The sequence below is a fragment of the Nuphar pumila genome, chromosome 3 (assembly GCF_984573655.1).
Source record: "Nuphar pumila chromosome 3, dmNupPumi1.hap1.1, whole genome shotgun sequence".
Lineage (NCBI taxonomy): Eukaryota > Viridiplantae > Streptophyta > Magnoliopsida > Nymphaeales > Nymphaeaceae > Nuphar > Nuphar pumila.
The window spans coordinates 47662062-47677824 of record NC_143251.1 but is presented as its reverse complement, the minus strand read 5'-3'; the positions used below and the strand labels follow the sequence as shown (position 1 = coordinate 47677824).

Sequence of the window (15763 nt, the reverse complement as noted above, 5' to 3'; positions counted from 1 at the left end):
AGAATTGTAAAATTTTCTTTTATAAGTATATAACTAGGAGTTTGGCGCTTTTTAAAATATTGTTTTATAATTATAGTTTAGCATAGCCATAACTAGTTTGGTATTAGTATCAGAGCAATATCTTGCTCTACTAGATGGAGGAATGATCATGTCGGTCTCAAATTCATATATAGTAAGTTTGATGAGCTCGACACCAGGAGCAGCACCAAGAGGAATATGCTTTATTGGTCTTTCACAAATCACTCTGTTCGATGACACCCGATGGTTTCTGGATCGATCATCAACTAATAAACTCTGTTAGACCTCCGATCGATCCCATCAATCATAAAGCCAACAGAAACCTTCAGCTCATGCCTTGTCAAGGAGATCCATAGTTGCCCACACACCTGTATATGGATCCCAAGATCCCTGGCCAGTCCCCAACTGCATAACGTAGCTGACAACCAAACCATCGCCAGTTCAACTCCTAAACGTCATTGATGGAGGGTGGTCAACGTTTGGCTGCTCTAAAGTTGTAGAAGTTGTAGCAGTGCAGGCGTCCGTCGGGCCAGGCCGAGGAAACTGCATGCTGACAACCACTGAAAGCAACCAAAGCAGCTGCTGGTGGGCTGATGCTCACAACCTTTTCCTTTATGAGCCATACGGCGCCAGGCCAGGCCACTGGGGGCTTGGCTGCAAGCCGGACCCTATCAGGTGACCACTCACCGGGCAGGGCAGGCTGGCGGGGCCCAACCCCATCCGTGGTGATCTCTCCCTGCCAAAGGCGTAGCTAGGGGGGGGGGGGCAGGACTGGGCTGTAGCCCAGTCTTGCCTCCCGAAACAGTTAAAATATATATATATATATATATATATATATATATATATATATATATATATATATATATATATATATATATATATTAAAAGCCCAGTCCTAGCCCAGCCCTGATTCCATATGAAATAGATTTTTATCCATTTTTGTAGCCCAGCCCAGCCCAGACCTAACTGCAGCAAATAGTTTGATTTGTCCATATGAAATAGATTTTTATTAATAATTGTAGCCATTTTTATTTTATCTCAAAAAAAAATTTTTTTGGGGGCGCTGCCCCCGAATCCCCGACTATCACACAAATATATATATTTTTTGCTACACCCCTGTTCCCTGCCCCCCCCCCCCCCTAGCTACGCCACTGCTCCATGCTGTCTGGTAGCTTAAGTGGTGGGGGCAGCCTACTACCCTAACCCAATGGATGGGTGAGATGTAAACCGGGAGATCTCGATTTGTGAGGAAACTACCCGTGCTACGAATTATCTCAAAAAAATAAGAAATAAATCTGAAAATTCAAAAAAAATATTAAGAATAATGAAAAATTGTAAGGAATTAACTCAAAATACAAAATTCAATCTTAATTAATTTTGAATTCTCAATTGAATTGTTTCTAATTCTAGATCTTCCCTATATTTATAGAGAAAAATTATAATCCTAATAAAATCCCCAAACTGATAACTTTCTAAAAGATAGAACTTATCGTAATCTAATAAAACCTGAATATTGGATCCAATACAAAATCCAATATATATTACAGGTGAACCAAATACTAAATGATCCAAAGAATCAAATGATAAAAATCCAAAATATAATTTCAATCCAAATTGATCTTTATGGACCCGGGCCTTTGGCTCCGTTCCTGCATCAATGGGGGTTTGCCCGATCCAGCTGCAAGCCAAACCGGTTCTGGTCTTGTGTCACAACTTTCTCAAGCCAGTTCTCAGACCCAGAGCAAATTTTCCATGGTTTTGAACGTGGGTCTAGGCCAAAATCTCCATGTAGGGCTGGAAAACAAGCCAAGCCACTCATGGTTTGGCTCACCATGAACTCGTTCGTGTTCGGTTCATGTAGCCGGTGAATCTAGCCACGAGCAGCTCGTTAACCAAAAATGAGCTGAGCATGAATAAATGGTAATCAGCTCAGTTTGGCTCATGTAAGCTCGTAATAATATAAGATATAAAATTTAGGTGCAACATTAATCATGAAAAAGATGTTTTATACAGCTGTTTAAACCACAAAGCATTTGAATCCCATCGCTGGCAACATCAATTTACACGTATTTTTTATACATGAGCCAGCTCATGACTCGGCTCATTTGACTTGAGCTCGGCTTGCCTACTCACAATCACTTGGTGAGTTTTACAGTAAATGAGCTGAGCTTGAACAAGGTGGGCTCGGCTCGTTTACCAGCCCTACCTCCATTGGAGATGGATTGAACCTTTGGCTCCTTATTTCGTCAATTTCTCATCTAAATGGTGCAATGTTTGGAAATGGTGGCTCATGTCTGCATGGTGGTCAATTTCTCATCTTTTTAAACCCACCAAAATTGATCCAAATTCATCCGCTTCTTAAACAACTCATATCCATTTATCCTACCCTTTTTGACCTAGGAACCACTCAAATTTATTTAGATCCAATGAAAATGATCTTGGATCTGATTAGTCATAACAGGATCCTTGGATATTTTCAATTGAATCATTAAAGCTTGACCCACACACCTCTCACAAACCACTTTGCCACCCTCCTAAATCAAGCACCCAAGGGTGAAATATGGGTATTCCTCATTTGTGGGCCTTTTTTTGGATCTGATTTTGCAATCATCAAATGCTCATGCACATGTGCTTCATTCCATATATACTGGAGGTTGCATCAGGTTTATCATTTTTCACAGGTTCAGCTTAAATATGCATGAACACTGAATGAGGTAATATTTGGTTATGAGCCAAGAAAATATCCCTCAGTCTATACTTACATATCGTAATCGGACAATCCAAGAGCCTGAGTCCCATTAACCAAACAATGCAAATCACATCTGTAAGATTAATTTCAAGAAAAAATGATAAAAGACAGAAAAAAAATCATTTGGACATCACAGTGACCTTTAAATTTTGTGGTGATAATTTGCTTTTTACCTTAAAGTTGCATGGAGATAACTTGCAAAGCAATGAAGAATGAGAAATGATAAACTATTAACCTAATCTCTTTTTTCTTTCATTTTTGCATGGTAACTCCAGATGAAACACTCATAGAGCAACACATCACCATCCATCTTACATCAACAGTCCATGAATTCAAAGATGATGAGAAAATACCATATTGATTTATTGAAAAACACACTAATCCGATAATCCTCTCTCTCTCTCTCTCTCTCTCTCTCTCTCTCTCTCTCTCATGGACAAAATGGGTTTCTTCCAGGCCCTCCATACAGAAAGGTATATCCAGTATTTTCTGACCTGTAACCGGAGTCCAACAGGCTGTAGCACTCAGGTTTAGTAGTAACTACTGAGAGACGGTTTGGAGGCCGCACAAGCTGCCCGTAATCATTAACGAACTGAACATGCTTAAAAAGGGCTGTTCTGTCTTCGCCTTCAATGGGGAAGTTCCCAGTGCCCATTTCAGTGGTTGTGAAAGGAGGTGCCCGCCTTGATGTGTAGATCTCTCCTCCCCAATGTGCTTCAAACGCACCCAGAGCCAAGTGTGGGAGAACCCAGCCTGAAAAATATCCTACTACGTGCCCAGCTATTTTGAGCACCCAGTCTCCATCTACGTTCTATCAAAGGAGGAAAAAGACCACCAGGTGACAATGACTCTCTCTCTCTCTCTCTCTCTCTCTATATATATATATATATATATATATATATATATATATGTGTGTGTGTGTGTGTGTGTGTGTGTGTGTGTGTTGGGCATGATTAGTTTACTAGGAATCCACACCTGGATCAGGTATTTTTTGATAAAAAAATGATATTTGGGGCTTCAAAAATCTACATAAATTTTGGACCATTGATTTTTCAAACCTTATAAAAACCCACCTATGTGTTGGGATCGAACACTTCAAGAGCTGATCCCTATAAAATTAAGTAGAATTTAAAAATAAAACAAAAAAATCCTGAAAAACCCATTAAGCACCTATCCTTTACTAATAGAAAGGGAAATGGGTAGGTGCTTAATGAAATATGCTTAATAATACATGCTTAATGGGTTTTTCTGCTCTTCGGCATGGTTGATTTACGAGAAATCCATGCCTCAATCATGTGTTTTCAATGAAAAGGATTGATATTTGAGAGCCTCAAAAATCTATAAAGATTTTGGATCATTGATTTTTTGAACTTTATAGAAACCCACCTATGTGTTGGAATCGAACACTTCAAGAGCTGATCCCTATAAAATCAATTTCATAGATTACATTAGAATTTAAAACTAAAACTAAAAAACCCCTGAAAAACCCATTAAGCATTCACCTACCCATAGAGATAGAGAAATGGGTAGGTGCTTAATGATACATGCTTAATGGATTTTTCTGCTCTTTCACTATTTTTTTTGCAGTTTCGACCCAATAAATGTGTTGGTCATGGTCGATTTACAAGGAATCCACCTGAATTATGTGTTTTTGATGAAAAAAATGATATTTGGTGAAATCTATAAAGGTTTTGGACCATTGAATTTTAGAACCTTATAAAAACCCACCCATGTGTTGGAATAGACAAGAGCTGATCCCTACAAAATCAAGCATATAGATCACATCTATATGGCCAGAATTTAAAAAAAAAACAAAAAAAAACCTGAAAACCCCGTTAAAGACTTATCATTAAGCACCTACCCATTACTATATATATATATATATATATATATATATATATATATATATATATATATATATATATATATATATATATATGAGACCTATCAAGCAAAAGAAGAATACCTCTCTTCTTGCGGTGTCTGTTTTTTTTGAAAGACAAGCTAGGGTTAGGCAGACCCCCACCAGTTATACAACATACCATTGGGTTTTGAACTTGCAACCTCCCAACACATGGAGATGTGCTCTAACAACACTTACCAAACAAGCGAAGCCCCGTTGGTATTAGAGGGTGTTTGCTTTACCTCTATTGAAAATGAGGCTCTCTTTCATAGGAAAGTGGGAAAGGGCACGAAACAAACACCTCCTTAAGGGCATGACTTTATCCCCTTTACGGGAGGGACCCATTAGCTGATAGGTTGTATCCCAAAGATGGATAGAGGCCAAGTTCAGCAGTACGATAACAGTGTGCAATGTGATTGTACTTGAGCCTGCCTGAGTAAATCTCCTCAAAAAGTGGGAGAAAGAAGCACCTCAGGCTTGAGAGAGGAGTGAGAAATAAGAGTATTTATTGTACCTTAATTAAGGAAAATTCAGCTAATCTTGGTGGAGAACCGATAACGGAAGAAATCATGGGGGCCTTCATTGGAATGCGAGGGTTGGTATGTATAAAGTTGCATCCTTCGTTGTCATCGTAGCACTTAACACTATTGTAGCTGTCATTCTGTGACACATTAAACAGAAAGAAAAAAGAAAAGCTTGAAATGGCAAAGCAACATAGACTACCAACTTTCCATCATACATTCAATCCTAGCCATCCAGCAGAACCATTGATTGGATGGCTAGGATTGAATGTATGATGAAACTCATCCTATTTCAAATGATGGGATCCGTGTTAACTCCTATTTAGGCCGTGATCATATTTATCTATGGCAAGGATTATTATCTTATTTGGTCAACTCTAACCAGCCACAAGCCATTTGACTGATCCGTAGGCACTTCTAAACCTACTTAGCTAAGCACACACAAACTGGCTCATTTACAAACTGTCAGCAATAGGATTTGAACTCTAATTGATAAGTAATAAATATTTTTCTTATAAAAAAAACTGTACTCTATATTTATTATTAGTTAACGAGGCCATACGAGTAGAGCCAACCCAAACATTTGTTGTTCATGTTTGGCTTGCATAGAACTTATTCTACATGTTTAAACGATTGCAGCCCTAGTTGTTACACAACTTCTGACATGTTTTTTTATTAATTTTCAACAACTAACAACGGTTTGTGTGTAAAAAATACAAGGGCCAGGGGTCCTAGCTTTGGAGTTTTGTGCTGTCCGGATGATGACGACCGTAGGTATGGCAGGCTGAGCCAGCATGACCAGTAGGGGTGGCAAAACCTGACACGACCCGCCAACCCGCCTCGGGTTTGGCTTAAACTAACCCGTTTAATAAACGGGTCGACCTGCCTAACCCGTTTATTAAACGGGTCAGGTTCGTGTTAGGAGTATGCCAACCCGCCAACCCGTTTAATAAACAGGTTAGGCGGGCGGGTCAACCTGTTTACCCGAACCCAACCCGCCAACCCGACCTGCCAACCCGCCCGCCAACCCAACCGCTAACCCACCAACCCGTTTACCCGACCCAACCAGTTTATTAAACGGGTTAACCGGGTTGTGTCGGGTTACCCGTTTAATAAATGGGTCAGGTTCGTGTTTGCCACAGCCGACCCGTTTAATAAACGGGTCGGGTTCGTGTTGAGGTATGCTGACCCACCAACCCGCCAATCGGACCCAATTGCCACCCCTAATGACCAGGTCTTCGTGCCGGGTGTGGTTTCTTTGGGTTATAAATTCAAAAAATTAGAAAGGTTAGCTTACCGTGTAAAAGATGAACATATGCGGCCTTACGTCCCCGTTAAACCGAGATGGGTAAACCTTGCGATTCAAAATCACAGAATAATAAAAAGTTGGCCCATCTCTTCAACTACTAGAAACAATGTTGTATACCTTTTGTTATGTGAATTGATAAGTGATGGATTTAGTTTAAAGTAAATTTACATATAGTCCTTACCATCCATCCTGCTTCCACTGTATTTCTTTCACTTGAAGGTCCACCCAAAAGCCAAATTTGGGCGAGGCTCATGTCTGTGTCACTATTTTCGACTCTTGGTTGCCAAACAGCAATATGAGCCCTGGCTCCATAATGTAATCTTCCGGTGCTACGCACAACAGCATGCTGCCACACATACATTAAAACCATCATCAAATAGTTTTTTCATCTTCTTTTGATGTTTATTGCGGGGAAACCTTGGTTCATGTGGTGGGTTTGGGCCCCAAGGGGGGTTGGCGTAGTGGGGTGAGGCCTTGGCTGCTAGACGGGCAATCAAGGTTTTATTCTCATGGGTGTCTCCCCTCTGCGCAAGCCAATGCATAGTATAGGCCCTGGGGTTAGGGATCCTAGCCTTGGAGTTTTATGCTGCTGGCACAACAACCATAGGTATGACAGGCTGAGCCAGCATGACCAAGTATTCATGCCGGGTGCGGTTTCTTCGAGTTATAGATTCGAGAAAAATATGGTGGGGCTCGGGAGAGATTGGTGTTCTCCAGTATGACCCACCTTAAGCATTTTAAAATGCCTCGCTGCATCCTTGTCAATTAGGGAGTCTACTACTTCAACCTTAACTGAAGAGACACGCCCTTTTTATTTCTCAGCAGAGAAAGCTGGGGTTAGGCAGGCCCCTACCAATTATACAACCATACCATTTGAGGTTTGAACTTGCAATGTCCCATTAACACACAAGGCCACATGCACTAACTGCTCCTGCCAGACGAGTGAAAACCCGGCCCATTGGTGAAGAGACACACATCCTTGCTATTGAAGTCCTGATAGGAAAAGAAAGTTTTGCTTATGAAAGTTTTTTATATGAATTCTCCAAAAGAAAGTTTTTCACTTGTTTGTGTAGCATGAGAAAAATAGAGTGGAAAAATATGAAAAAATGAGAGGAGGGTGGAGGGTGGTGTTGGTGAGATAAGTAGTGGGGAGTTTTAAAATAATTTTTTTCTTAGGAAACATGCCTCCACCCCCCCCCCCAATAGAGGAATGTTTCCTATCAAAAAGTGTACTTTTTATAAAAAGTTAAAAACTCTCTCAACGAAAAATTAAGTCACTCATTTGGAAGGGTTGAAAAATCTGTTTTCCATTTTGCATCACTTTTCCTACATCTTTCTCTCTTCCAAACATGAAATGTGCCCTAATGCATGCCTTAGCAGCAACAAATGCCATACTCTGACGAGTTCTTAGTTTTTGCTTTTTGAAAATGATATTTGTTACAACTGGATAGACATAAAGGGAACAATGGCTCCACCTTTTTTTAGTGGCAACCATGATTTTCACGTGACATGGGATGACCACAGTTCGAAACTCACAAGGGCACCTTTTGCTGCAAGGTCAAAGTTGGTGTGCACTCCCTTGGGGCCAAGGAGGACATCAAAGGTTTTATTCTATATAGTCAAAAGCCTCGAGTAGCTACTGACTAGTCCGTTTAGTCGGTCTAGGCATAAGTAAAAGGCCTAGGCTCCGCAATTCCTAGGTGGGTACCTTAAAAAGTATCAAGTTTGCTTACTAGGCACCGACTAAGGTGTTTAGTCAGCTACTCAGCTGCCTCCACCTAGGCATAAGGGTAGTTTAGTTATTTATTATTCTTATATATTTTATTAGTTTTTTGTATATATATAATTATATATATATGTGCATGTGTTTGTATGATTTGTTACGTGAAATCATTAAAACATGCTTACTTATTATATATATGTGTGTGAGATTTTTTCTGTGAAACATTGAAAGCATGTACAATTAATTTTAATTGATTATGTTTTTTTATATATGTGTGTTATTTTGTTTCTGATCATTTTTCTATAAAAGCATGTTTAGTATTATAAATTATGTAATATGTTATTTATATATGTATGTGTTATAAGCATATTTTGTTGATTATACTGAATATATATATTCTGGTTATGTATATTATTATATTTTATGAAAATGTGTAATTTTGCTCTTAATGAAACCATATTAGTAAAAGAATTAAACATATTTTTATGTATATTTTTTATATTTTAATTGAAGCATTGACTAGCCCGACTAATCCCACTAGCCTTCAACTAGTCTTTTTAGGGGGTTACCTAATAGACAACACTAGCTCTCGACTAGTCCTTTTAGGGGTCTACCTACTATGCACTGCTTAACACTTTTGACTACATAGGTTTTACCAAGTATTGGCCTGCCATTACCAACGGGGGCTCCGCTTGTCTGGCCGGAGCAAATAATGCACGTCACCTTGTGTTGAGATGTTGCAAGTTCGAACCCCGAATGGTATGGCTGTATAAGTGGTAGGGTCTGCCTAACCCCAGCTTTCTATGTTGAAAAAAAAATATTGGCCTGCCACCATTATGCTGTCGGTAATTAGGGTTTCCCTTGGCATAGCAAAAAAGAAGAAAAAACTAACAAAAGGAAAAGCCTTAGTGGACATAATCTCTCTCACCACATGCCCGCTATCGTCGTAGAGTGACTTTGTAGAGTTGCCAAAGAAGCCAAGAGGGTGTTCAGTTTTATCAGGCTTTTCAGGCAAGGAGAAATGCTTGTTGCACCTGAAAATGGGGATAGTTCCATCTGGACAACCTCCATCTTTTCGCCAAGAGTCATCTATAATATCAGCTAAATTATCAGACTCCTTCTCCTCAACGCCCTGTGGAAATGTGTGTGTCATCTGCATATTGTGTCATATGTAAAGTATCAAAATCTTTTGACTACCTCTAGAGTTTCACCAACCAGAGGCCTACCAATCTGTGGTCAGTGATTATATATGAAAATGGCCAACAATATTTTTGGTGTTTCTCTAAAGCACAAGATTTCCAATCTTCTCCTCGTTTGGAAGGAAAAAAAAAAGCCTCTTCTTATGTGTATTTCCAATTTCATTGTTTTATTTATTAAAACTTCTATTATATTAAGATTTTTTATTTTCGCAAATATTTTTCAAGCCAGAAATGAAATGCTATTGATAGCCGATACATCTAATTGCCATGTAAAAATAAAGGCAGTAAGGGATCCATATTTGTGGGATTTCTTACCAAAGCAGAACGAATGCAATACCTGGTTTCTTTTTTTTGTGTGTGGGTAAAACTGAACTCAAGATGTCGAATGCAATAACAAAATACTTAGGCTGATATTTTGCAAATGAGTGATCAGTTGGACATCTTTATTGAAGTCATGAAAAAGATTTAATATGAAAGGCTTAACCTTGATGGTGTAATTTGCAGATATTTGTAAACAAGTAATCAGTTGGCCATCCTTTTTGAAATAAAATGAAAAAACATTTATGCAGAGCTGCACCTTGATTTTGTAAGTTTTCCGGTCTACATGTTTTAAACCAGGTTGGCTATAGATGTCCACGCAGTCGATTATATCACCATCTTCAGTCTGCAACCAAGAAATTGCAGGACCTCAGTAAATATAAGAAAAATCATCTCTCTAAAATTAAGGATGTAAAGGGTTAGGATTCAGGTCAGATGTCTGATGAAATCTAAATACATGTAAATATTGAATTTTAAGCAAGTTGGATCCAGATTCAGTTTTGGCAGATCTCCATTAACTCAACTCCGAATCCATATCTAGTTATGCTAGATGATGTCACAAGCTTATTTGATGAAGGATATCCCGTTCAAACAGATAATAAGGCATAAACCAATGTCACAAATCATGGAAGAATCTCATGATATACCAAAAATTTTCTTTTTGGCAAAATCTAAAAAATAATGACGCATATAAATATAAAAATGCAAAAAAAAAAATGGAAAACATGATTAAAAACCAAGTTTATATCTCGATAATTTCCCTATGAATTTGAAATATCATGATCTTTAGGATTTTTATAAGGTTTTACATGCAAAATCATGATATTTTAAATATCACTGATATTTTGTGGCCATGGGGCTAACTTAGTTGTCTTTCCCTGTTTGTGGATCGAGACAGTTGACCTGGCCGGGCCATTGTTTGGGCCTAGTTCGAAATATGATGCGGATAAGCTTAAATTGGAAAATTTAGACCTCGTCCAAAGCTCTATCAGAGATCCAAAAGCACATATTGAAAAGGAAAAAAGACAACTCATCCATCCTAATCAAAAGTTTAAAAGAAAAAAAAACTCTATTTTCCCAATTTTGACATGAAGAACTTCACTTATCAAATATTTTCATTTTAGAAGGCAACCCTCGCTCTAATCAAACATTTTCCTACCCAGTTTTCTCATGCAACACGAACAAGAGAAAAACTTTTCATAAAGAAAATCATTTCATGTCACAAAATTTTTGAGAAATTGACCACCCAAAAGTAAGGTGTCCTATTGAAAATTTCTCCAAAATTTTCCTTATGATATTTTTTCACTTCCAAACGTACCCCAAGGAAAATAACATCTTTTCTTCTTTTTTTGTTTTCTAAATTGATGATGATGATGAGATATAAAACTAAACAAAACTAACCTCGATTGTCTTGACTGGAGGAGGCCGTGTGGAATGAGTTTCAGCTCCACCATGATTGTTAGGGATAGGTTTAACTCCCTCTCCAAACAACACACGTTCAAAGGCCAAAAGAATAAAGAGAAGTGCTAGTCTTGAAGCCATAACCTACTTTCTTTTCCCCTACTCTTGAACCTTTCTCACCCTCAAAAGCAGTCACTCGACTACATAAAGTGTTTTCCAGCCGTGAGAGTATCCAATTCTAAATTATATAAGAATGGTAAGGCAGCAATGCAGTCTATAATTGACCTGTTTATAAGATTGTGTTTCCATTTTTTTAAGAAAATCCAAGGGGAAAAAATAAAAATTTGCAAAAACTAAAAATAATTTTGACAAGGGGAAAAAATTTATGAAAGCTAATTTCTTATGACACGTTTTTATAAGCTGAGTTTAGTTTTTTCACAAAGGAGAATAAGACTGTGTTTCCTTTTTTCACTTTTTTTTTTTTAAGATGCCAATATAGCTTTCCACAAATTAATTTTCTGCAATTGAATGCACTTTTTTTTCCCGGTCCAGTTAATTTTTTTTTTTTTTAAAAAGCCCAGTCCTAGCCCAGCCCTGACTGCAGCAAATAGTTTGATTTGTCCATATGAAATAGATTTTTATTAATAATTGTAGCCATTTTTTATTTTATCTCAAAAAAAAATTTTTGGGGCGCTGCCCCCGAACCCCCCACTATCACACCAGTTTAATCATTGTGAAATTTCAGACAAGTATCACAAGGCACGTTGCAAAAAATCATTTAAGTGTTGTGAAAGGTTGTACCTTGCAAAATTATGAACGAGTTTCACACAAAGTATTGCAAAATTTTGAAATATGTGTGAAAGTTTGATATTACAAAATTGCAACGAGTATCACACATCCTGTTGCGAAAATACCTTTAAGTGTTATGAAAGTTTGTAATTTACAAAAATTTGAAAGAGTGTTGTATAATGTATTGCAAAATTATGAAAAATTTGTGAAAGTCCGATATTGCAAAATTTCTTATTCACATTGCACCGATATTGTAAAATTTTCTTTTTCTTGTAAAATTTTGTCCCATATAAATACACATTTACATTTTTTTTCTCATTTGTATATAGAAAGAGTGGTAACCCCAATCCTCCTCCCTTTAGAACCTCAACCCTTCCAACGATTTCCACAAAAGTTGTTCGCTCCACTTCATGCAAGGTTACAATGTCCTTCTCCTCCACTTCTTCGATTAGCTATTAAGGTGAGTTTCATACAATGTATATGTCATTTTTTTGTTTTTCCTTTTTCTTTACAATGTTGTTTCCTCTTCTTTTGTTTGGTTGTTGCTATGGACTTATTATGTATATTTCGATGTTGTGGATGTTATCATATGTAAACGTGTAATATTTGTCATTGGATTTACCGTTTAGGGTTGATGATTTTTAAGAATTTTTGCATATAGTTACTTATTTCTTTCTATTGCTTGTCAATATTTATCTCTATTTGATTAGGGCTAAGGTTGATTGTGCAGAAGCATTCAATTAGTTATACGTGGTTGAAGTTAACCATGCACAAGCATTGAATACACATTGTGGGGGTATTATGGTTTATTGTGGGTTGTTGGTTTTCAGAGTTGTTAACTGAGTAATACATTGTATGGTTGGTGTATGTAGTTATAATAGCTATTGAAATGATATTTATAAATTATTATAATACTGAGCAATCCTTTTGAAAAAATATAATGGTCTCTAAAAAGAGAAACTATAAGAAAGTTGTAGCATCATAAAATCAGATATATGAAAGAGTTAATGATCCTCTAGTATAAGTGCACTTTAAAATTAGATGGTGAAGATATATGAATACATCTCTTAGATAACGATAATGTACAATCAATGTTACATAAGGACAACATTTACTTATAGTAAAATTATACGAATTGACAATGTTTGCAAAGTTAAACAAGAAGTTGGAGAATGCATATTTAAACATCAAGTGGTAGTCCGAAGTGATGTACAAGTTATGGTCATAAGTAATGTATAAGAATGAAATGATTAAAATCTTGTAGATAATGTACATCTATCTCAACTACCAACTATTGAGCTCATTCATCTGGCAAACATCCCTCCATTTTCAATAGTTAATGATTAGAAGATCACTGCAAATGATATGAAACCACTTGGACAAACCAGTGCTAGTAATTTTCATCGCATGATGTTGTATGGTACCCAACCTTCTAATGCAGATGCCAAATCTAGGTAAAGGTTAACGATCTTTTTAATTTATGCTTGAAATGAAGGTGCTATTTTTTTTGTTCATCTTGAAAGTTGAGAATGCAAAAATATTGCAGTTTTTAAAATAAAGAGAGGTATAGATACCACGAGTTTTGATTTACTTTGTGCAGTCAATCAATTATTTTGCGCCAGTAGCGATGACGAGCATAGTGCAGATTAAGATGATAGTGATTATTCTGAGTATACCATGTTTGCTTATTCAAACTTAAAAACAAAAGGAGATGACCAAATTAGTGATGATTTAAAATAAGTACTGGTCGGTGAGAACGGTGAGCTAATAAAATTTAGGAAATTAAATTCTTGGTTCTCAATGAACAAATTCTCATTCAGTAAAGAGAAATTGAAAATAATTGATGCAGAGACTTCTCAATTATATGTTGAGTTGCATAACGAAAAACTTAACAAATACAAATAATTCCAGTGGCTATCAACAAAGTCAAACGATCGTGAAATTGCTTGTGGCAAAAGGTTTACTAATCTTGAGCAGTGTCACGAGTTTTTTTAGAGATTATATAGTTAGGAATAACTTTAAAACAAAATTTATTAAGAGTTGCAATAACAGAGACATTGTTGTATGTACGAGAAAAAACCTACGAACTATGGTAAATTGCCCATAGAAGATCCACTGCACAAAGATGCGTGGAGCAACACTTTAAAGTGAAGAGATATCAAAGCGAGTATACATGTGGTAGATCAGTGGGCAATCTTGTTGTGGGAAGAGTACATTCTAAATGGATTTCACGTGTTATTCATAGATGCTTGCATGATAACCCAAAGATGACTTCAAGAGAAATCATGAAGGATCTCAGTCGCGATGTAGGTGTAAAAGTTTCTTACAAACAAGCATGTGAACGTAATTTGACTAGACTAATGCTATATAGTTCATTCGAGGAATTCTTCAGGATGCTTTTTGCTTATTGTTGTCATTTGATGATGACTAAGTCTAGATCGATAAAGTTTAATGAGACTGATATAGACAATAGATTTAAGTACCTAGTTATATCCTTCTAACCATGCATAGATGGGTTTGTCAAAGAATGTCCTCCACTTATTATGATAGATGACACCTTACTAAAAAGAAAATATGAGTATTTTGTTGTTTGCCTACACTATTGATGCTTTCAGTGATATATTTTTTATAGCATTTGGAGTGGTGGATAGGAAATCAAAGAAGTCATGAAAATGAATTTTTGGGCATATGAAAAATCAAATAAATAACTACCATGATGATAAGCCCAAGGTTAAACAACAATTAATTGTTATCTTAGATAGGTACAAAGGACTTCAAAGCATTTAACAACTCTAGTTGGGCTTTACAACATAGTCGATGGTCTGAAATTTGAGGTCTGACGCGATGACCAACGATTGTCCCAAGGAGCAATGCGAAGGAGAGGGAGAGGGAGAGGGGGAGATGGGACATGGGTTAGGGCACTCGATTTGGTGGTTGGAGAGAGAGAGAGAGAGAGAGAGAGAGAGAGAGAGAGAGGCTTAAGGGCTCCTTAGATCCTTGGCGGTTCTCATTTGATGGGAACGAGAGTGAGAGAGGAAACACATTTTAGGTGATTAAGTTTTAATCAAACACTTAATGATTAAGTAGCTACCATTTTCATATATATATATATATATATATATATATATGAGAACTGAACATATTAGGCCCCATTTCTCATTCTGCCCCATAGTTTTTGAAATGTTTTATGATAGATTTGAATCATTAGATGTGTTTAGCATGTTGGATTCAATGAGAATCAACTCTTGGATCATATTTTTTTTGATGAAAAAATAAATTTTTATGAGCTGAGAAAAATTGATACCTTCATAGCCATTGATTTTGGATCACCAAAAAACCTGTATATAGGTCAGATTTCAATGATTCAAAAGCTGGTTCCCACAAAACAAAACATACAGATCACATCTATGGTGTTAGATGCGAGAAACAATGCCAAAAAAATACGATTTGATTTGGCAGAACCAGTGCATTACTCTCTCTCTCTCTCTCTCTCTCTCTCTCTATATATATATATATATATATATATATATATATGTATATATATATATATAGGTCATTGGTTCCTTCTAACGGTTGGAGCCTGAAGGTTGCTGGGTAATTTTAGTGTTTTATATTTTAGTCTGAATTTACAGATGTGATTGACATGGTCTTTTAAGTAGGAATAAGAAATTGGGTCGTCCAATTATGACAAGTGAGCAGGTTTTCATAAGGCTCCAAACTTCAATGAATTTAATTAAAAAACGAATTATTAGGCAGTTCCTAGCAAATGGATCATGCTAAACAGATCTGTTGGGTCAGAATTACCCACCATGGCTTGAAAGATCAAGTATACC

General features: G+C 36.9%; 1 protein-coding gene across 1 annotated transcript; it reads right to left on the bottom strand.

The window, feature by feature from the left end:
- Nucleotides 1-284: 284 nt before the first annotated feature.
- LOC149842826 (protein neprosin-like) lies at nt 285-11282 on the bottom strand. The gene is made up of 8 exons (XM_090000741.1): nt 11142-11282; nt 10000-10086; nt 9152-9376; nt 6682-6846; nt 5185-5331; nt 3262-3578; nt 2781-2840; nt 285-423 (listed from the first exon to the last, which is right to left on the bottom strand). Exons 1-8 carry the CDS (start codon nt 11280-11282, stop codon nt 285-287), a joined length of 1281 nt encoding a protein of 426 aa, XP_089856867.1.
- Nucleotides 11283-15763: the final 4481 nt, after the last annotated feature.

Bases quoted from the DNA above. Each gene is read 5' to 3' on its own strand.
- LOC149842826 (XM_090000741.1), bottom strand. From the start codon at position 11,282: ATGGCTTCAAGACTAGCACTTCTCTTTATTCTTTTGGCCTTTGAACGT. The intron at 9,377-9,999 runs GTGCAGCTCTGC...CACAATATGCAG, and splicing joins GGAAAACTTACAAAATCAAG to ATGACACACACATTTCCACA. The intron at 6,847-9,151 runs GTGAGAGAGATT...TATGTGTGGCAG, and splicing joins ACGACGATAGCGGGCATGTG to CATGCTGTTGTGCGTAGCAC.